The sequence below is a fragment of the Columba livia genome, chromosome 2 (genome assembly GCF_036013475.1).
Source record: "Columba livia isolate bColLiv1 breed racing homer chromosome 2, bColLiv1.pat.W.v2, whole genome shotgun sequence".
Classification (NCBI taxonomy): Eukaryota; Metazoa; Chordata; class Aves; order Columbiformes; family Columbidae; genus Columba; species Columba livia.
In genome coordinates, this window is record NC_088603.1 from 47235192 (window position 1) to 47257725 (window position 22534).

At 40.9% G+C, this 22534-nt stretch overlaps 1 protein-coding gene across 6 annotated transcripts in view; it reads left to right on the top strand.

Moving 5' to 3' along the window:
- Window positions 1-21951, top strand: part of FYCO1 (FYVE and coiled-coil domain autophagy adaptor 1) — a 48087-nt gene extending 26136 nt beyond the window's left edge. For 5 of the 6 annotated variants that reach the window (XM_065051748.1, XM_065051752.1, XM_065051749.1 and 2 more), the window contains exons 11-18: window positions 692-859; window positions 1286-1435; window positions 2902-3107; window positions 3442-3586; window positions 13914-14009; window positions 16194-16404; window positions 17533-17642; window positions 18088-21951. In XM_065051748.1, coding sequence (XP_064907820.1) covers window positions 692-859; window positions 1286-1435; window positions 2902-3107; window positions 3442-3586; window positions 13914-14009; window positions 16194-16404; window positions 17533-17642; window positions 18088-18163 — 1162 coding nt within the window. In that variant the 3' untranslated portion in view covers window positions 18164-21951. Of the gene's footprint in view, window positions 1-691; window positions 860-1285; window positions 1436-2901; window positions 3108-3441; window positions 3587-13200; window positions 13261-13913; window positions 14010-16193; window positions 16405-17532; window positions 17643-18087 lie in introns of all 6 variants that reach the window. The other variant, XM_065051754.1, reaches the window with a different exon arrangement.
- Window positions 21952-22534: the final 583 nt, after the last annotated feature.

Below are 22534 nucleotides of genomic sequence, written 5' to 3' on the forward strand. Positions count from 1 at the left end.
CTGAAATTACCATATTGTCAAGTGAAGACTTACATTTTTGGAAGCTTGGTGGGGATACTTCTTTCCAGTGACTGTGCAGTGAACTGAGGTGTCTTAACCTGGAAGTGTCTTAAGGCCACGTTGGACAGGGCTTTGCGCAACCTGGTCTAGTGGAAGATGTCCCTGTCCATGGCAGGGGGGTTGGAACTAGATGATCTTTAAGGTCCTTTCCAACCCAAAATATTCTATGAACCTTCCGTTTTTGAATTGCATCTGTGTTAGAAGAATATAGTGAGAAACTGATTTCCTTCCCTTTTGTGAACATGAAGGCTGTGGAGGAGTATGTGCTAAATGGCCCTTTTATGTGCAACCTGCAGATGCAGGGCAACCTGCAGCTATACGACTTTCCCCATTTATCTCAGTTTGTAGCTGCTGATGATCTAGTTTCCAAGGACACTAAATTTATTCCCAGTGTGGTAACCATCATAAGCTTTGTTATAAGCAAGGCATTCAAAAAATTGCTGATTACTGACTGTATTCACCAGGTGACAGATTCTTGTGCAGTTTCATTGATGCAGAAAGCTGGAGGGATTCTGAATAGCTGTAAAAAAATACGCACTCTGAGAACAATTTACTGGAACTACCTCTTTCTTTCATGGGATGAATGCACATGAGCTAAAAACGATTCTTAATTGCCTTTGTATTTGATCAGGGTCCAAAAAGAAGCTGATGAAGCAAAAGAGAAGGTCCTGGATTACAGTGAGAAGCTCAGCAAGGTGGCAGCAGACAAAGATATCAGTGACCAGAAGCTATTTGCTGAACTGGATGACCTGACGAGAACAAAACAATTCCTTGAAGAACGTTTGATAGAACTTATCAGGTTGGCATAAAAATAAACAGCAAGCAAAAATTAAACTCCTAGTTTAGAATGTTAAGGGATACTGCTGAGGTAGTTCAGTCTTGTATTCCTGAATCAAAGACAGAGATAATGGCCAAGTTCAGCAGCAGCTGAAATTTTGCATTTCCGTAATGCGATCAAAGACATAGCACCCAATATTATCACCTCCTTAGTTTGCTGTCTGTTTTGCAAAACTATGTAGTTCTCTACATGGCGTGTATTTTTCTCCCCACCTTTCCAAGAGCTTCGGTAGGTTTCTTGGTCTGTCTTTATTCCTGAAAGTTCCTCAGAAGTCGCAGCAAAGCTGCAAAGCTTTCACCAGCATTCAAATTAAGGTTGGTTAACAGTAAAACAACATTGATAATTTCTTTGTATTTTTCTTTCTTTCTTCTAACTCTATCTCTGCAGAGATAAGGACGCTTTGTGGCAAAAATCAGATGCTCTGGAGTTCCAGCAGAAGCTTAGTGCAGAGCAAAGGTGGCAGGGGGACACAGAGGTTAATCATTGCCTGGACTGCCAGAGAGAGTTCTCATGGATGGTGCGCCGCCACCACTGCAGGTTAGTTTGTCAAACTCCATTACGCTGTTCAGAAGCAAAGCTCAGTCAGATCATTTCCACAGATGAAATACTTCTTGAGGTTCACAGTTCATTGGCCAAAGTCATTGATACAGGACACTGTAGAGGCTGAAAGAACAAGTGAGCTCACAAGGGGATAAGAGACATTAATGAAAGGTCCCTTGATATGTATTAAGGCAAAGATCCGGATGCAACTCTGTGTGGGGAGTTTGTCAGTTCTTATTTCTGGAAACAATCACACCCTACATAGTGTGTTTCTTTGAAGGACTGTGTTTTTAATATATTTATTATGCATTGCTCTGTGCATGCTGTAGATAATATTCACTAAGGTGTTTTTGCTGTTGTGATAGAAGTAGTCCAGAACAAATCCAACATGATACGCAATTTTAAGTTTGGTTACTTACACTATATGTATTCTGAGATAGTTACCAATAGCACAGTAATCTTTTAAAAAAAAAGTTAATATGAAAATACTTCCTGTACAGTTAGCCTGCTTGGAGTTATTAGTTACTCAATCTAGATTTATTCAAATATATTTAAGTGTGCACATTTCAGGGTCTTAGTGAGATATTTATTTTGCCTGTTTACTGTTCTTTTTCCTCACAACCTGCTTCATCATTTAAAGTATGTAGTACTGGAACTTTCAATTGCATATTAATGTAGGGAACTTTCGATGTTGATTCACAAATAGTGAAATAATTTCTGGTAACAACTTAAAATCTGGAAAACCTGCTTATGTTTTCACCAATACCTATTAATGACTTAAATGATTATGAAAATCAAAACCACAAAGGCTTAATGAATCACAGTCATCCCTGATGGGCACTTTTATTCATTAAAATCTTAACATGTTCATTAAAACATAGTCGACAGGTTTAATACTAAGAGACTGCAGAGTTGAGAGTGCAGGAGGGATGAATGTATGTGTATGTGTCCAGTGTTATTTCCTCTTCCCTCTTGGAAGGGGAGGTGGGTGATTACTAAGTAGAGATGTACAGATGTGTTCTTAGACTCCTTCCAATCAAATAGAGTTTTGCTCTGAGTATGAGATTTGGCCTGTATAATATTACTAAGTACATTTGCTTCATATATACTTTATATATGTATTGTTTATTTGTATTGCATATTTGTGGGTATTTAATTTTTTATGTATTGATGTTTAAATGTATATTTACTTTTTTTAGTATTTTTATGGGGTTTTTTCTGTTTTCCCTATTTATTAAGGCAGCAAAGTCTTGAATGTGTATGTCTGCATCCTATTTGTCAAGAAAACTTGCTTCACCTCAGAAAGCAGTGGCAGTCTGTGTTAAGAATTCTGACACTGATGTAGCTTTCATGCTTTTGCAGAGAGCAAAACCATTATGACAAAGCCCTAGACTGTGTCACATAGATATGATCCACCTTTATGTGGTACTTTTCTAACACCTTTGGTTTCTAATCATTTCTAGAATGTGTGGTCGCATTTTCTGCTACTACTGCTGCAACAATTACATGGTGACAAAGCCTGGTGGAAAAAAGGAGCGTTGCTGCAGAGCTTGCTTTAATAAGCCTAGAGTCATTGTGGACAGTACTGATGACTCTGGATCCAGTGCCAACCAGGAAGGATCACCAGCATCATTGGCATCACCTGTGTCACCATCCGAGAGAGCTTTCGGTTAGTGTATTGTTTACATGCTGTGGAGAAATAAGTAGTGTTCATAGATGTTCTCCAAGAAACCACATGGTCACCTCCTGCTCCAAGGACCTGCATGTTCATGGAGTGTTTTCAGGGTTGGATTGATCCCATCTTTGAATTTTATTGCTATTGACAGAAATTTGCTTGTATATTAAATGAGTGTCAGCCTGAGATTTTTAGTTGATTCTAGTAGTTACCTAATGCTTCTGTAAAGGTAGAGGAACAGCCCTGTCTTCCCCCTTAAGGATTTTGCTTGTTTGTTTTCCAAACAAGCAGCTAATAATGTTTATTTTCATATCCTTTTATGGCACAGTTGCAAGTGAAGCCTCTAAAGCACCAGATGATGCAGCATTTGACATAATCACTGATGAGGAGCTGTGCCAAGTGCAGGAATCAGACTCTCTCCACAATGAAAGTCAGATGGAGGGAGAATCTCTGGATCAAAGCGTGACAGATCTGTGAGTAAACATGACTTCATGGAGAGGGGACTCTTCTGGGGTTTGTTTGGAGTGTTATGGTTTTTTTTCCATTCAGTGGAGATAGCCAACCTCTGTAGAAAGGGAAGGACACTTCTGTTCCCAGCCACATGTTCAGTAGACCGACACAAAATAATTTTGGCCTGTTTGCAGAGTCAGCATCAAATCTAGTAAATCCAAACAGTTCCACCTGCTGCACCACAGCACAGAGGAGTTGTCCCAGTTCTGTGCTATTACCAGGCCAGTTGTCACCATTAAGACTGGCTCACAGGCCATACTGAGTCACTCGTCATTCACACTTCACTTATAATAGAAGCTAAGCGATGCTCTCTGTCAGACTCACCGTTACTTAATATCAAGAGAACAAGGGGGTGGGGAAAAGATAAGGAAAGATTTGTTCTTTTTATGGCAGATTTCATTGAACTGAATGTGAAATAACTGGTCTGTGTCTGTAGGATTCCGTACAACTTTAAGATAACAGCTTACAGAAAAGAAAAAGAACAAGAATTGGGTAGCTAAATCTGGTACAAGTTTGGTTTTTTTTCTTAAGAAAATGAGACTGAATGCAGGTTTCAGTCATTTTTTTTACATGTATTTCTACATAAATTAGCAAGGAAGAGGGTCTAAGGCCATCTGAATATCTGAATACTTGTTTTGCAAACTACATTGTAGTATTATAGTTTAATGTATATCCCTGTTTATACAAAATATTGTTTTACTATGGTTTGAATTTTTTCAAATATTTTGCAAAAATTCTGTTCTGTATAATAGATTATCTTTCAAAAGCCTTTATATCTCTGAGAAGAAAGAAAAAAAGAGCAATTTCACCTAAATTCTGCACTTGCTTCTGAGGAAAAAAATAGGCGTGATAAATCTAAATGCTGAACTGAAAATAGCCACAGAGTAACCAGCCTGCTGCTGCAAAGTCATACATAGACTTTTGCCCTCAGCAGACCCGTTTCCAGCATAAACCACAGTGACTTGCAAGAAGTTAGAAGGCAGACTCTACAGATTTGTTTACTTGGAAAAAAACTTTTCTAAATTGTACATTTTTGTTTATTGGTAAAGAAGTTCTGTGTTTGCTGCCTATTTTGTATACTGTTGAAGCTGACAGCATATTAATATTTATCATGCGTTGGGCAGACATGAACGAACTGTGCTCTTGCGAGGTTAGTATTGCCTTTGTTTTCCAAAGGGACAATTTGCAATGAGGGCTGTTTATTCTTTTGTTCGTTTGTTTGCTTGTTTGTTTGTTTGTTTGTTTGAAGAAGAAAAAAGTGTCATGTAATACTACTTTGAATTCACATTATCTGCAGAGGGGATATCACAAGTATACAACCAAGAGAAAAGAAATAAGTGTGTGTCACCATTCTTTTCAGTTTGGGATTGGGCTAGATTTCTCTTATCTCACAAAGTATTCAGGCTGGAAGGAAGGATTGCCACTAACATCAGAATACAATTTGTGAAGCGTGCCCATGCGGCATCCTACTTGCACCATGTAAATTGTGAAGGCTGCCCATCTCCCCTTCTTCACAGATTATAGGCATGAAAGCCAGGAAATAATGTTTTAACCTCTGTTGCTCTTGGTTCATTAGTGTTAGGAGCCAGGGGGAGACTCGTGCTGTGGTCAGACTTGGAGCTTGAGCCATACTCAGCAGAGAATGCAGACCACACCTGACCTGACCACCAAAGGAGGGTACAGGGGAATGGCCTTCTTACACTCTGGATGACTTGAGCATCACGTGTTCGTTGTGTGGTTTTGTGTTATGGGACATGTAGAAACTGATACATGTGGTACGTGTTCAAGAGAAAAAACAAAGTGCAGTGTTGATTATGGGAGCACAGAAGTTTCCTCACTTGTTTCTGTGGTGAGGAATATATGTGTACCCAAAGCCTGAGTGTAGCTTAGCGTACAAGCAGATAATACCACATTTGATACCGCAGGTGTTTGAAGATAAACATGCCAGAACCATTGTACTGAATATGAGCAAAGGTTCCGCTAACCCTCTGTCCTGTCTTTGACAGCAACCCATAGCACATGTACTGATAATTTCCCAGGGTGTTTTCTTCTACCTTCCCAGGATCTGCAGTTCAGGAACTTTCTGAGCTACTGGTTTCACTGCTGCAGACTTCTTGGCCATACTGGACTGGTGAACCATCTTGACTTCACATAGGCCTTAGATCTTTCTTTTTTTTGAAAGTGTCCAGTTAAATGTGGCCTGATTTCCATGTGGAGACTTCAGGTAGTCTTGAAGTACAAATAATAATCCACTGGAATCCCAATAATATTCTCTTTGCATGAAATTTAATATATGGGGTAGAATTTGCTTTGATATTGTGTCCGCAGAAGACACAAAGGATGCAAGATTGTGCTTGCTAGATTCGTGTCTGAGGAATGCGTACAAATAAGTAAGTTTTCAGGCCAGACTTCTTTATTGGGATTCTGCTGAAAATTGTCCTAGCTATTCGTTTTTTGCCAGAGATTTGAACTAGTTGGTGCAGCTCTAAAAGGGAAGGAGACAGGCAGCCAAGAGAGGGAAGAGAAGGGAGACTGGGTGGTCCAAATAGACAGAGAGATCTGTGGTAGATGTGCTCTGTTGACATAGTTTCTTACAGCCTTACTCGGAGGGTGTGGCTGCGATTTTCATGCCAACTTTGCCTTATTCTGGGTGTGAGTCGTTGCTGGACTGGAAATGTGAGTTAGTGCTCAAAGCAGCGAATTATCTTAAAGGACATTTTCTATTTGTCCCGCTTTTGGTATCTACTGTAGTCTTATTCTGTTTTTCACTTGTTCTCTTCCCTTAACCCTGCCCCTGTAGTTCTTTCCTTGAAGTGACGTGAAATTATTACAACGACATTACTTCATAACAGCAAATTTTGAGACACAGGTCAGTTGAGAACCAAATAAAACTCATCTTGGTCATAAGCTGCACAGGTGTGTGGCAAGGTAAGGTAAATGCTCTACCAGCATAACTCTGACCTCGAAGCAGCTCTTTCCTGAATGTTAGGATTAAGCAGGAGTCGCTTCATGCTTTCAGGTCTGTTAGGTGAGATTGAAGCAACCTGATTGAAATCTTAATGTGAGAAGCTGAGATAAGTTGTGCAATTGTGGTACATCCTGCTACTTCAAGGCTAATGGGTTCTCTTTTGAAGTGTTGTATTTTTAAACTTTTATTTCTAAAGCATTCACATTTGCATATGATATTTTAAAACAAAGATTGGGATATTGTATAGCACTGGGTCGAAGTTCCCAGGGTAAACCAGTGCACTGGTTTCCAATTTAGCAATATCATAGATGGCAGAAGTATAAAAAAAGAAAAAAAAAATGCCGCTACTCTGGTATGGAAACAAAGAGTTTTATTCACACCTTAGTACTGCTTTTGGTAGAAAAGACATCTCAGCCTGTCTGCACTGTGGTTGCTTTGGTTTGTATTCTTTCTTTCATAATGATTCATAACAGTCTTTCCTGACCTAATTACAACTCACGTGGCCAAGCAGGGTGCAAACGTAGCCAAAAGTAGGAACTGCAAGTGGTCTGCAGCATTGGCTGCTCTGTGCAGAACCAGCCAGGGAGAGGAGTGAGGGCAGGAGCACACCTCTCCATCCTCAGCGGTGTTGGGATAGCAGCTTTACTTGCCACACAAACACGATAGCACAGCGCAGTCCTTCCTAGTTTTGTTTTTGAGGGTATTGCACCATTTCACTGTGGGAGAAACAAGATAGATTGTGTAGCAAGGAAAAGGATTGCCTAAGCAGCTGTTCTCTAGGGGGAAAACGTGACATGGACACAATGGTGCCTGTAAGGATTGGGTACCACTGAGTTGCAGTGATCTGGTAGGAAGGAGTGTTAATGGGGAGAAAAGGAACATCCAGAGTGACAGTGTTATTGCAAGAGTGGTTTGAAACAGGTTAAAACTGATATTTCAAAGTTGTAATGCAAAGGACTTTGAGCTGGACCCAACTCTGCCTTCATCATAGGCAGCCCACAGCTGTATGTAGCCCAGCCTCTGCTCCTCTCCAACATCCCTGCTTTCTTTTCCCTATTCCAGTCTCCACCCCTGTGTTGTTCTGTCCTCTGCAAGAGCTTTTACGTACTTTCTGCCCCCATCTGCGCTGCCCCCTGCGCACCTTTTTGCCTCCCACTGGTAGGTGAAAAGGCCAGAGCTGGGAAGAAGGGACTGCAGGGACAAGACAGGAGAACAATTAAGGAATCCGGAGTTTCATGGTGAGGGAATCAGAGTGCCAAGGCGCTGCCAGGAAAAAGAGACTGGAAAAATGTCATGGTTCAAAGAATGTGTCGGAATTAGGGTGTGAGAGTTTGTGTCTAAGGAAACACTGCTCAGTGTTAGAGGCCATGTGCAGTATGATATCCCTTGTGTTGACAGGGGCTCTAGTCATCTGGCAACATGAGATCTGTTATCAGGAGTAAGATACAAAGGTGCATATGAGAGATTCAGACCATCAACCTGATATTAGATGGGAGGCAGATGAAAATGCTGCGTTATTACAGAAATGTTAGATGAACACTAGAGTGTGTGTGGAGACCTTCTTCCAAGTGGCAAATACAAAAAACAACCAACCAACCACACATTAAACCCAGCATGAAGGTTGAAGTTTGTAGTGTATGTTTATAATCCAGGAAATCTCATGAAATGAATGAGCTGAACTAAAATCTGTAGTATCTTTGAAACAAAATGCTGAAGTATCATGACTAAGCCTGGCCTAAAGCTGATCACCATGTCTTTACTAATGGGACTGTATTTCCTCTTTCATGCAGGCTATCTATGTCATTAAAAAAAAAAAAAAAAAAAGGTAAATAAAAGGTAAATAGTTGACAGATTTTCTAGATTTTCTAGGCAGTTTTATAGCAAGTAGTTTTCTAGATGCGTTTGCTAGCTATGCTCACTCCCCTAGTGAGCCGCACTGCTCTTGATAGCCTTTGGAGACAGCTTCAAGAGCAGTGGTTGGTGTAGAAAAGTAGTATCCTTACTCATGGATGGATCCTGGTGGAGAGGAAGGCAGTACTCAGAGGAGCTAGCCCATGCAGATAGAACTTTGTAGCAGCCTGTGGTGCAGTTGCTGGAGTGCTTCTGGGACTCTGTCCTGTAGAGCAGTTAGCTTGTACCTCTGAGTACTTGAATTTCGTACCTACAAATAAGAAAAAAACACCACCAAATTTGACTGAACCATACAGCATCTTTTATTGAAAGAAAACTACTTGCACAAGAACTGCAAGGCCTTGTAATGCTCTTTAAAATTGAGTTCTCCCTTCTGCTTCATTGCATTTGGTAGCAGTTCCTCTGTCTTAGAGAAACAAGCCTGCAGCAAAGTGCTAAATATTCTCAAACTGTTCCTGTCCAACAGAGGAACAATACGTTGCAACAGTCACCTGCTTTTAGCAGTTATTTTCAGATGCAGAATAGGGCATGAGGATGATAAAGTGACAGGTATGTGGTAGCATATGTACCCTAAACTAGTGAGAATATCTGCTTTCAGAAAAGATTAAATTTCCCAGAGTTGCAGAGGACCAGCAATCAGCCCTTTCTGCCAACAAGGCCTGTTTCAATTCCTTAAAACCAGAAAGTGTTCAGAATTGCTTTTGTAGCCTTCATCATGCATTTGTGGAGGGCTCATCTGAGCTGCTCTGCCAACCTAGTTCACAGGGACTCCATTGCAACTGCTGCTTCCTCAGTCACTAGAGATGCTCCTTTCCAGACTGTATGGGCAGGGGTGGCCTCGCCATGGAGACCAATATCCTCCTAACATCAATTTGCCCTTATCCATACATGATGTACCCTGGGATCACTTCTGTGTAACTTCTAATGAGCTATTTACCAAAAATGATTGCAGGTTCAGCACTATGTAACCCTTTATCATGCAGTCAGGATCAGCAGGAACTCAGATGCTCTATTTCAGCTTGTTAGCCTGTGTACACATGTGCAAGCATGTCACAAGAAGAGCCAGAGGCCACGAATGCATTCACAGAATCACAGAATCACAGAATCGACTGGGTTGGAAAAGACCTCAGAGATCATCGAGTCCAACCCTTGGTCCAACTCTAGTCCATTTACTAGATCATGGCACTAAGTGCCATGTCCAGTCTCAGTTTAAAAACCTCCAGGGACGGCGAGTCCACTACAAAGAGCAAGTTTTATTTTAGTTACCTCTCTACTGGGGGATCTCCGAAGCCACACCTGAGCTCCCAGGCAGAGGTGACACCAGCAGGGATGCAGGTGCTGGTCAGTTCAGCCCTGCTGGAAGATCCCTGGGCCTGCTGAGCTCGCCTGTATTTCAAGGCTTCAGGCCGGCGCAGCCTCCCGCTCTTTCTCACAACAAAGCAGGAATCTCAGACATAGTGATAAGGTGCCTAGAGTTTCTCACAGGCCTGTGTTATCTAACACAGAGGTTCTACTCATCAAGCACACAAGGTCAGTAAAACAATTAGTGTGATGTGTGTGCTTTTTCTACAGACAGGTGCAAGTCACTTGAGCATGTTTACATTTAACTAATCTCCTCACCAAATCTTCCGCTATATCCCCATACATAGCCTAACCATAAATTAACCTGTTTCCCCTTTTTTTTTCATAAACTGTGTTTGCATAAAATGTTTTTTGATGGCCTGCGCAAAGAAGCCCTCTCTGGCACAGGAATGGTGAGGGCTGCTGCCCCAGTTTAAGAAGGACGGGGAACTTCTTGAGAGAGTCCAGTGCAGGGCAATGAAGATGATGGAGTGGAGCATCTCCCTTATGAGGAAAGGCTGAGGGAGCTGGGGCTCTTTAGCTTGGAGAAGAGGAGACTGAGGGGTGACCTCATTCATGTTTATAAATATGTAAAGAGTGAGTGTCATGAGGATGGAGCCAGGCTCTTCTCGGTGACAACCAATGATAGGACAAGGGGTAATGGATACAAACCGGAACACAGGAGGCTCCACTTAAATATGAGAAGAAACTTCTTCACAGTGAGGGTAATAGAGCACTGGAACAGGCTGCCCAGGGAGCTTGTGAAGTCTACTTCTCTGGAGACATTCAAAACCCGCCTGGACACATTCCTGTGTAACCTCATCTAAGTGTTCCTGCTCCGTTGGGAGGGATTGGACTAGATGATCTTTCGGGGTCCCTTCCAATCCCTAACATTCTGTGAGTCTGTGCTGCTGCCTGTGTCTGCATACATATAGCTCTGTTACGACTAGATGACCTTCCTTGGTTTGTCTGCAGGAGATGGTGCTCTCTGTAACCTAGGAATTATGGTACAAATAGAGGCGGGCTGTGTGAGTTTGTCTCAGGGAGAGGGCTGAGAGACTAGCTGTTACTCCTGGACAGGTCAGTCTGAAGAATGTGTAACTGTGTAGTTGTGAAGCCGCCTGTGTGCAGAAACCCCACTGGCTGCAGAGACCCTGGAGGCGCTGGGATGGAGCAGCCTCTGCAGGGGAACAGGCTGGGCACTGAGGGCTGGGCAGCAGCTCTGCTGAAAGGACCTGCGCCCCTGGTGTGAATAGTGGTGTAAACCCAAGCCAGAAACTGTCTCTGCTATACCTGTGCTATAATCCTCCCTCAGTTTCCCTGCAATAGCCTCTAAACAGTGCAAGGAGAAAATGCACAGATATCTAAGGAAAAAAAAAACAGCTCATTTTTGGGAGCAAATACCTCACAACTAGAAAAAAAATAGGGATACCCACAGAGCTAGCTGTAACCTTGCTGACATACAGACTGTGCAGTATTTAGGATCTGGGGCAGCAGCTTGCCAGTATTTGTACTGTTAATTGCAATAATCATCTGTTTGCTGCCTCCTGCTGGGGAGGAGACTTAAAAGCTCCCTCGTAATCCCAAATTGCTTATTTCGAAACCTGTTGTCTGAACCTCTTGCAAATGCAGCGTTTAACTGATGAATGAAAGCTGTCTTCATATCAGAGCCTTTGCCAAACCTCTTCCATATCACAATACTAAAAAAAAATAATCTCAAAATATTTTGGATTTTGTCACTTGGAGCACAGAAATATCCCTTTGTCATGATACACCAGAAGGTGCATATTCATAAGCTGGGGACTGCAGGAACGTGCTTAATGCTGCCACCTAGTGTGAATAGGTCATGGAAGAATAAATTCTCATGTCAGGGGGACAAGAGTTCCAGTTAAATCATGAAACTGCGTTTCTTATATTTTCTGCATAGGCTACCAGACCTCAGTTTAGACCATTGGACTCAATGGGATATCATAAAGACAAGGAAGATTTTCTTTGTGATTGTGATGCACTTGAGCATAAGAGATAAAGTAGGAGACTTAGCGTTCCCTTAGCCTATAGTGAAAGTGGCAGTGAATTTGTTGGTTAGAGCAGCCAAGTGGCAAGATAACCACCTAACCATGTGCTAAGTTGCAGCAGCACAAATATGGAAAATCACGTGTTAGAGGAGAACATGAAAAATGTTTTGATCCTGGGATTTAATTTACATTTCAGGGTCCCAAAAGAAAGGTGAAATTAATGGATTAAATAAAGAACTCTAATAGCACTGCATAATATAATAAGTCATGGAGCTGGACACTTCTGGGAAGCTTGTAGCCTTGTAGTTCTTTTGGTCTATATGAGTTCGAGGCTATGAAATTAAAGCTGCTGGGAAGGGAGAGTGTATCAGATCACAGCATGAAGTCTGTTGCTGTTGCCACCATGCAAGCAAAACATATATATAGTTTTGTAAGATATAGTTTAGTTTTCTCGGTGTTGGGTTTTTTTTTTTCAGAATCAGTTCTTATCTAGTTGTGTAAAGATAGTTAACGATGAAATTATTTGTATCACTTGCTAAATATTTACAGAGTTGTATTAACCTTTACGGACCAAGATGTAGTTTGTCATTCCTACATTTCGGTCGGCAGATAGTGTTTGGTTATAGCTCAGGTTTTGGTTTTTAGTCACAGGTTTGAGTCTTTCCTGCAGGTCCCAGCTGCCTCCTTAGGCTATTAACAGTAGTGGTATGACTCCGAAGACGTCAAAAGTTACCTAAGGGACCTCAGAAATAAGAGAATTCACAGTGCTTTCTGAGTTCAGAAAACATGTAGACAGTAGGTGCACCTTAATTTTCAGTCATAACAGTAAATTCTTCCTATTTCCAACCAAAAGTGTCACTCCTCTAAACTCAAACATGGTTGCAGGTGCTGACACAGTTTATTCAGATGCTGCTGATGACCAGCAGAAGGTGCTGGTACCTGGAAATGTTTTCTCCTGCCCTTCTATTCAGCAGTGCTGCTTGTAAAGCAAGGTCCTGTAGGATTTGAAAGAAAATGCTAAATTGTGCATTGGTTTTGAGAATTACAGAATGTGCAGCAATTATGCCCTTGCTACACTATTACACTTGGTGTTTCAGAAGGACATATAAGGGATATTATATTTTATTAGATTCCACTGATTTGTGGAAGGAACCCAGCAGTTGGTTCTCTGTATCTAAGAATCCTTGGCATTTTTTTCTGGGAATGGCAGCCTAATTGTCTCAGTTATCAACATGCTGAGATGCAGAGAAGCAAAGTGTCAGTTAGAGATGCTCTAACTTACTTGAAAACTGTCAGCGTTTGTTTACTGACCCTCAAACTCATTCTTCTCTCTGTGTCCCAGCCCTGTAATTCATAGCTGGTGCTACTCCAGTGTTTGCCCCGAGCATGCACCCTTTTTGAGGTAAGGAGTGGATGACAGGTGTGTCCCATCTACTTCCTCTGCTCTCCTGGACACATCATGGTGGGGAGGAGGCATCCTGCTTTGTCACCCTGTAACAGCTGCTTCAGCATATTTGTGTTTGAATCATCCAGTTATTTCTTGTACGGAAAGAAGATACATGGTAGTGATTCTACAGCAATAAAATATGTTTTGTGTACCATTGTCAGAGTAAGGAACTGGATAATGTGTTTGTAAAACACCTCACAGATGAAATCCAGGACAAATGTCATATCCTTGGGTAAGCTTTGTTCAAGGGACAAGTCCAGGCTGTTGTTTTTTGTGTCTGCCCTCTTTCAAGATTTCCACCACCACATGGTGGCATCTCAATACAGAATTTATCTTAAGACGGTTGGATAGATGTTCTGGACATATGTATTCCTCTTAGCTCATGAAACCAGTACAGGGACATTTTTACATTTGTACACCATGGTTAGCTGAACATGACTGCAGTTTTACCCAGTTTTGTCACTAGAATATGCAAAATAAGAATTATAGAATTTGGTATCATGGTTTATCAAAATGTTTCTGTTTCAGGAAGGCATCAGCATGCAGATGCTGTTTGACCACATACTGCTCAGAGAATAATGGCTTTCCTTTTTTTTTCCTTGTCCTAGAAACAGCACATGTAATTCTTCAACCTTTGATGAGTCGGAAGAGTGGCAAGTTGCTCAAGATGCTGAGATATCCTTGTTGAAGTCAGGAGAAATCATGTAAGCAGAACAGTTTCAGTACTACCAGGCTGAAAGAGCAAAGGCTGAGCTCAGATACCAGCCATGTGAGCACAAGTCTTGCAGACTCCGGGAAGAGCTGTTATCTTGTGTCCCACGGTAGAGTTTGGTCTGAGGAGGAGCAGAGAGGATAGCTCAACTGTGTAGAGCAGCAGAAACGAGCCAGGTCCTCTCTCTTCAGTCCTGCAAAACTTTAGCGCAAGTGGGGAATAAGAAGGAAAGATTTGGGTCCACATCACATCAGAAAACCTTCCTTCCTGTTCTTATTGCAGGAGGTGCTGTGAACAGGAAGTGGGGTTAGAGAGAAGGCTGTGTAGTGGTAGTATTCTCTGGAAGAAACAGCAAGGGAAGGTCAGAGAGTGCTGTGCTCGTCAAGACCTTTGTCACAGGGAGGGAATTCATGGCCTTTTGGAGCATGTCTCTATTATTTATTGGTGACCTCATAGAAACTGCCTTGCCTGCTCTGGTTGATATATGCCATAGCATAAAATGTTCAGTTGAGCCTCTGCTCAACCTCTGTGAACCGTGTGTACGCAATTCTCTGTGTGTATCCTTCTCTGAAATTAATAGTTACATGCAGTAACCATACAGCATGTCACATGCACAGCCAAGAAGGGAATCTAACGTATGAAAATGCCTGTGACTTGGAGAAATTCCTCTTTGCTCACTCTCCCCTTAAGCCTAGCTTTGATATTTTTGCTTAGTTATGAGGAAGGTTTTAAACTTTTGACTACAGGGAGATAAATTAGTCCATGTTTCAGCCCTGCCACTGCTCTTCCGAGAACCAGGTAAATGAAGCCATAACTAAAATCACAGCTAGGCTGTAGGGCAAAACCAACAGTGATTGTTAGTTTATTAAAATCAAAAATCACCTGAGACACCTCAGCAGTTGCTGCAGCTAAGAGGGAAAAGTAACAAGGTAAGCAAAACTTAATATAAAGCTTACTTTTGGACCAGAGTACCATGGTTATAATAATAAATCAGCTGTGGTCCCTAACCACTGTGTAGTCATGGCTGGAAATTGAACTTGCCTATTACTCTAGAACATCAAATCATCGTGGTGACTGTGTGATATCTTCTGGTAAATGTGTTGATTTTTGATAGCTTCTGACAAACAAATTGCAGTACTGTGATTTAATGTGAGCTTGTTGATTTGAAAACAATTTATTTCACCTAAGGAGTGATATGATGAATTGCAGTTAGGGTAATATAGGTGAGATCCACAGCTCTTAGAAATTACAGGTTTCCCCTGAAGAAAGCAAACAGCATTCTCCTTCCCCTGTTTAAGGGCTACGCTGTTTGCAGACTGAAATACATATCAGAATGAGGTAACATAACACAATGCTTCAGAACACAGGATCATCTAGGTGCTAAGAACTTCCTTTTTAATTGGAAGTACTTTAAGTCAGCTTTTATGCAGCTTTCTTGGGTAAAACAGACCAAGCTGTAGCAGCATTAGGTGCTTCAGAGGATCTAGATAGAGCTGTTGTTCACATTGCATCCGTCTGTCCCCTCTGTACCCCTGATCCCTATTTCCTATACAAATGATATCAAGAGAAGTGAATAAATTGGATAACTATTTTTGTTTAAATTTTTGTTTAAAAAGAACAGTAGAGGGCAGTAGACTCTTTTTTTTTTTTTAATCATAGTAACTCTAAAAAGCTTTATTCAAGCACTAGATTTTTCTAGTCAAATAAAATAAGTAAGTGAACAATATCCACATCTGCTAGAGCAGTGAAAGCACTTGATATCTGTCATCTTTTCTGTGGTTTTTGCCTTCATCCAAGGCTGAATTTTCCTGAATCTTGTGGGCCTGTCCTCAAGTTGCTGTGGAGTCTGCCTCAAATACCCTGTTTCCCTGAAAATACGACAGGGTCTTATATTAATTTTTGCTCCAAAAGAGTTTACTTTTTTACTACATTTATAGTTACCTGGACACTATTTAAATTGACTTTTTATGTACTGTAACTAGGGCTTATTTTTGCAGTAGAGCTTGTATTTCAAGCATCCTCAAAAATCCTGAAAAATCATGCTAGGGCTTATTTTTGGGGGAGGTCTTATTTTCAGGGAAACATGGTATATGGAAAATAAAAAGCTATGATTATTGTTTCTGTCTGAGTAATCAGATTGGATCTCTTAAAGTTATTGTCTTTTTCTCCCTCAAAGGATCAAATTACCCCTTACAGTGGAAGAGATCTTAAATTTTGGGGAAAGCAACAGGGAGCTGTTCATTAAATCCAGCACCTACAGTATCATTCCCATCACCATTACAGAGATGGGCCTAACAATTAGCTGGATCTTTTCATCAGACCCTAAAAGCATATCCTTCAGCGTTGTCTACCAAGAATCAGAAGACACACCACTGGATCAGTGCAAAGTAAGATGTTTGTTTCCTTACTGCCTTAGAGCTTGTAGTACATCCTGAATTATTTAATGTTGCCTGCAAAAGTTGAATTGAAAAGCGCTGTAGCTTCTGTTGGTCGCATCTAAGAGCCTGCAAAATTCTTATTTTTTCCCTCATTGATATTACTTAATTTGTAAGGTGCTTAGGGCTGATCTTGACGGGCTCTTAAGCAGAAGCCACAAGGAGACAGATAAATTGACAAGGTTACCTGCATTTCTTACAGTGAGGCATATATTTAAGTGTCTTGATGGTGTACAAAATTGCTTTGCCAGTGCCCAAGGTACCAGCTTTTATATGCACTGTCCATATTTAATGAGGATTAGGGAGTAAGTGAATCTAAGTTACTCAGCTAATTGCAAAATTCTAATGAAGAGAAGGCAGCTGTTGGCTTAACCCGTTGTGGTAGGGGGAACTTTAAGGCTGTGATTTCACTGGAGGAATAAGACATTTATATGACGTGTTAATTCACTCTGCAGTTACTAACTCCTTGTAAAATCTTAATCTGAAAACTGAATGAAGAGTGAATGTTGTTTCCATCTTGATATATCTAGTTGATATAACTTTGGGTTTTTTAGGGTTGTCCTTGATCTACATCAGCTGCTGTTCTGACAACTGTCTCTGCGAGGGTTTTACAGCAAGATAGACAGTTACACACACTTTTGCTGAGCTTAGATAAACAAGATTTGCTGAGATATTTTATAATACAGGCAGTATAAAAGTTTATATTAAAAGACATGTTTAGCTAAATCCCGCTCTTGTATATATTTGTATAGATTTAATGTAGCTCTGCTGATGTTAGTAAACTTGCTTAGATTAACATTAAAAAGATCAGGATTTGATTCTATCTCTAAAAGAGATTTGTAGCCACAGCTTAGTGATGTAAAGAGTTTATCAAAGGAAAACTGTGAGATTTTAGTTTATCAAAGTGAGATTTTAGTTTGGGTGAATTTTTAATGCTAATCTGTGAAAACAAATAGTTTTGCAGGCACATATGCACTTTGGGAGTTTCAAGATAGCTCCAGTCTAAATATTTTTTCTGATGGTAAATGTCAATTTATGGGGCAAATACTAAGTTTCATTTTGATTTGTACTGAATTCCAGGTTCTTATTCCTATGACCCGCTGCAACTCTCATAAGGAAACTATCAGAGGACAGGTGAAAGTCAGAAACCCTGGAATATACACACTGATATTTGACAATACGTTCTCCAGGTAGGTCCTAGCTGAGTGTAAAAGGTGAAATAAGCTTGGTTTTACAGGCTGTGGAACTGATCAGAGGTACCATTATTCTGTCATTCAGAAGTAAGTATGAGAAATTGGTCCCAGGTTGCCAAAAGATCTTCTGTCTGAGTTTTGGTTCTTGTTCCTGTTTGGGTTTTTTTCTCGCCCCATAGCAGAATTCCTCTCTTCTATCTCAACCTCTGGGAAGTTAAACAGAAGTAAATGAGCCATTTGTGACTCTTTCCAAGAGAGCTTAGTCAGGATTGTCATCTTATTAAAAACAGACCTGACAGCCCTTGCAGGGGCATACTTCTTTTAACAACAGTCAGTTTTTTTGCCCAAGTATAAACTGAAAGACTAAATACACTTGTAAGGTTTCCTGTCTAGTTGACTTCAGCTCACGTGGTCATCTTGTTCTCTTTTTTTTCCTTCACAGGTTTATCTCAAAAAGAGTGTTCTATCACTTGGCTGTCGAGCGACCTGTCATTTATGATGGAAGCGATCTTCCATAGCCTTGACTATACTGTGCTATTTTTAATTACATTTTAAGAAATGCTATTATTTATGTACATGTAAGCACTATGATTACCACTGTGTTTGAAGACTTTGAAACTATGCAATAGTTATAATGCACTTAGAGAACATGTATACACTAAATACCAGAAGCCTTTTTAGGAACACTAATGGTTCTGTACTGTGTACAGGTTGCTGAAAAGCCATGTCGTTTGATTTAACAGGTCAATAATAACCAAATCTTTTTCAGTGGGGAGATAAATAACTGTGGGGGTGTCTAAATGCAAACTGAAGTTCTCTACTGAAAACTGAATTACTTTTCTTCCAAAAATATCCTTCAAAAGGAAATTTAAAGAATAATGCATATTTTTGTTGACCTGTTCACTGCGGAGTAAACATAACCATTTCTGTTCTGCTCTACTGCTCTTACAGTCAGAACAACAACTATGCAATATTTCAATCTTCACAGGCGTATATTGTAATCCATCTAGAATTTTTTATCTTTTCCAAGTTTTATAAACAGCAAACATAGGGGTTTTTTACATTTTGGGCTAAGATTTGGTAAGTCTTAAGTGGCTTTTACACACGCTTCGGTGCTGAGTACCCATTACAAAATAATACAACACGAAGCAGCAAGTCCTTTCACTTTAGCTCACTGTACTCCGTAACCTGGTCCACTGAAATCAGCTCTTGTGGTGAGTACCAGTGGAAGGATCAGGAGTATCTTTTGCAGAATAAAGTCTTACTCACTGCATGATATGAGGAAGAGGAGAATTCCTTTTTCCTGCCTTAGCACCTTAAGTCATCAGCGTTGGCAGGAGAGCACCGTTTCTGAGGTCAGCAGCATCTCTCTCGCTACGCCATGCTGAAGGTAGCGGTAATGTTGGAATCTGTCTCAAAACGTCCATCCAAAACCAAATGTATATGCAGCCCTGGTGAGCTCTCCACCCAGTGTCAGTGTATGCTCTCCCTTTCCTAACCCTTGGAGTTGCCCCAGCCAGCTGCTAACTTTCCATCTCGGATTTAGGGATGGAGCTGCCTTTTAGGGGAAGACTGGGTTCTCGCTTATACAAAATTTCCATGCAAACTGTCTGCTTTCTTTATAGAATTTCAACTTTTCGTTAACATATCTGAAAGCAGATTTTTGTGTTTAAAAATCCTGTCTTCTGATGGAAAGGCAAAACATTTGGCAGGGAGAAAAGAGAAAAGCTCTTTCTCCCAATCAGCCCTCCCCATCATTTAGGTGTGTCTGATTTCTTACGTTGTTGTTCTCCCACAAAACCTCAGACCTGGAAGGCGTTAGTGCAGCAGTTGGTAGAAAACTAGCACGGCCTGCTAGGAACCATGTAGACTCTTGGTGGCAGCTCTAGCTGGTATACAGGGGTCATGGAGGGAGACGGAAGATAAAACATGAGGGGAAAGAAGAAAAAAGGGCAAGCACAAGCTCAAGCAAATTACTTGGGGAGGGGAAAGGGGCAAACTTGTAAAAAAAAAAAAAGGGCAGGGAACTGGAGAGATCAGCTCAACTGGGGAAGGAAGTCAAGAGAGTCCAGCTGGTGTCTATATGTTGCTGGTTTGATCCATTACCCGTAAGGGATGTCCCTACACCAAAAGGCTGGTTGTTTGAAAGATGGAGATCAAAAGACGAGTGTTGGACATTTACTTAGTTACAGCTGAGGTAGAGGGAAATTTCTGATTTTATGAAAGAAAAGAATACTGCAGATAAAGCTAAAGGTTGCTAATCATTAATTCCAGTAGATAACACTATGTAAATACAGTGATCTTGAAAAAAATGGTGAAAGAATGACTGTCTTTCATGGAGCACCTACATTTTAGGTGTCTGACTCACCGGTAGCTTTCCCTTCCCCTCAGATGCCTCTTCCACATCCTGGTGGTGCCCTCCCCAGCCCTGGCCAGGCAGAGGGTGGGTGGGAGGTGCGAGCTGGTTGCTGCCCCTCCCAAGGGAACAGGCTGCAATGGTTAAACCCTTACCTGGCTGTGGGCAGGAAAATGAGATGGACAAGAGACTGAAGCTGGCAATAAACTGGCAAGAAATGGCACACTGATCAGTTCACGATTTGTGGCTTATTTCAGTATTGAAGCTATGTTTTATATTTAATTAAGCAAAAATGATTATTTATTGCTGAAAAATTAGAGTATGGTGTACCATATGCTATGCAATTTTACTGAGCTGTTAGTGAAGTCTGCTGCAGTTTTCCTTTAAGCTTTTAGGTGTGTGGGTTTTTTTTAAAAAAAAAGCATTTTGCTGGTTTAGAATACTAATCTTACTAGGATACTTGCTTAAAATGCCAAATGTAAGGTAAAGGGACACTGTCAAGTGTCTTAGGCCAAAATATGACAACTCTGCTCGGAAGTATTTGAAATATCTCCATGCAAAATTATTTGACAGACTTGCCTCTGGATTTCCTCTCTGCTTCCCAGTTCTTAGCATTTTTTCATCCTGTGGCAAATATTTTTAAGCCACTGTTTATGTAACTCTTGAAGTAATTGGCTCCATCTAGTAAGCCAGATGTTTCCCTGCAAGTCTTCCATGTAGACAGTCCTGAGTCTGGCTGAAGCATATGTTTGGGAGGAGGGGGATAAAAGCACTGGATTGTTTCTACTGTGGCATTTGAGTCTTTATGGTATCTTTTCTTCAGGTTTTCTTGCCCCATGGGAGTAGTTTTATGGCTTTTTTGCTCTCTGAAAGAGGACTAAGAGTGGGAGCCAGAATCTGTAGTTTAGAGATTAAAAGTAAAAGTTTGCTTCTAACCAAGGAGAGTATTTAAGAAGGAGGAAAAGTTTCAAAAGATGAACTAGTCAAACTGGTAAGGTTCAAAAAGTAGACAGGAGTCCAACAGTTCAAAGCAGCTGTTCAAGAACAAGAATCTTATCCCGTCAGCTAGAAGAGGGTGTCCTTTCCACCTCAGAGGCTGTGCAGTGAAGATAGTGAAGAACCTGACATTAGTACCGACTTTTTGTTTAAATGTCCCAGATGGTTTATTCCTGAAGCCATGGAAACATGATAAAGGACTTAACACATGTGTAGGTTTGTGCAAGACTTCATTCAAGCACCTTATACCTCTGCTGATGAAGCACTTGTTTATGTGAGCTGTGCCAGGGACGCTGATAAATCTGTTTATTTGCAGATGCTCAGGTGATTTGTTGAATTGAGCCTTTTATAATCCACAGGAATGCAATTAAGAGAACAGAAATATTTAAAATTGATAATTAAATTCATTGAAGGGGATGTCACACTTGTGGGACAGAGTATACATTGTGGTCAGCAAAAGCAGTTGTTTTCCCTGGGTGCTGAAACAATGGAGGGTAATATTCTTTACTATGCAGAGGTCTATGCAAAGGAAAGAATGTAGTTGTTTTAATAAGATGACAGTGTTCCTTTACTCAGTGTTACTTAATATTGCTTTATGAGAAATCACAGAGATGTATTGCACGAGAGTGTACCATGTTACAACATAGCAAAGCTACAAAGGACTGACTTTGCTCCTTTTTTAAAAAACTGAAATTGCACTATAGTTTTAATTATGCTCCATCACTGAGATTGTAACTTTTTCAGAAGCATCTTTTGGTCTTAACTGCCAAAGAATTGCAAACCCCATTCACACGAAACTTCGTGCTCCAGATGGAGGAAAAAGAGATTTATGTATGCCAGCGTCACTACAGTCATAGAGATGTAGACGGTTGTGTACTGGAATGTTTCCTGATGCTTTTTTTTTCCTTTCTTAACCTCAGGAATTAAAAAAATAAAATTATATATTGTTGAAAATCTGTGTCCCTTTTCTGCCTTGTAGAGATAGCTTTTTCTGGAAGATAAATCAGATGTTTTTATTATCTACTTCTAAGCAGAAAAAAATTTTACAAAAATAAGGTGGAGAAAGGCCATGTCTCTACAGTACAACAGAGCAACAGCTGTGATCCGGGATCCTTAAATAAGCACTAAGCGAGGCAGCCACCAGGACAGAAGAAATATCAGCGTGTCCTGGTGGTACGGAGCAGCGGGGCCTCCCCCAGCAAGGGCAGAGAAACACCTTCCACCGCCTTTGCGTCCCCTTCTAGCTAAAAACAAAGCTGCCCCAAGGTCAGCAATTGCACTCACTGTCATCATAGAATCATAGAATGGTTTGGGATGGAAGAGACCGTCAAAGCTCATCTAGTCCAACCCCTCTGCCACGAGCAGGGACATCTTCCACTAGGTCAGGTTGCTCAGAGCCCCGTCCAGCCTGGCCTTGAATGTCTCCAGGGATGGGGCATCTACCACCTCTCTGGGCAACCTGGGCCAGTGTTTCTCCACCCTCACAGTAAAAAATTTCTTCCTCATGTCAAGCCTGAGTCTCCCGTCATCCATCATA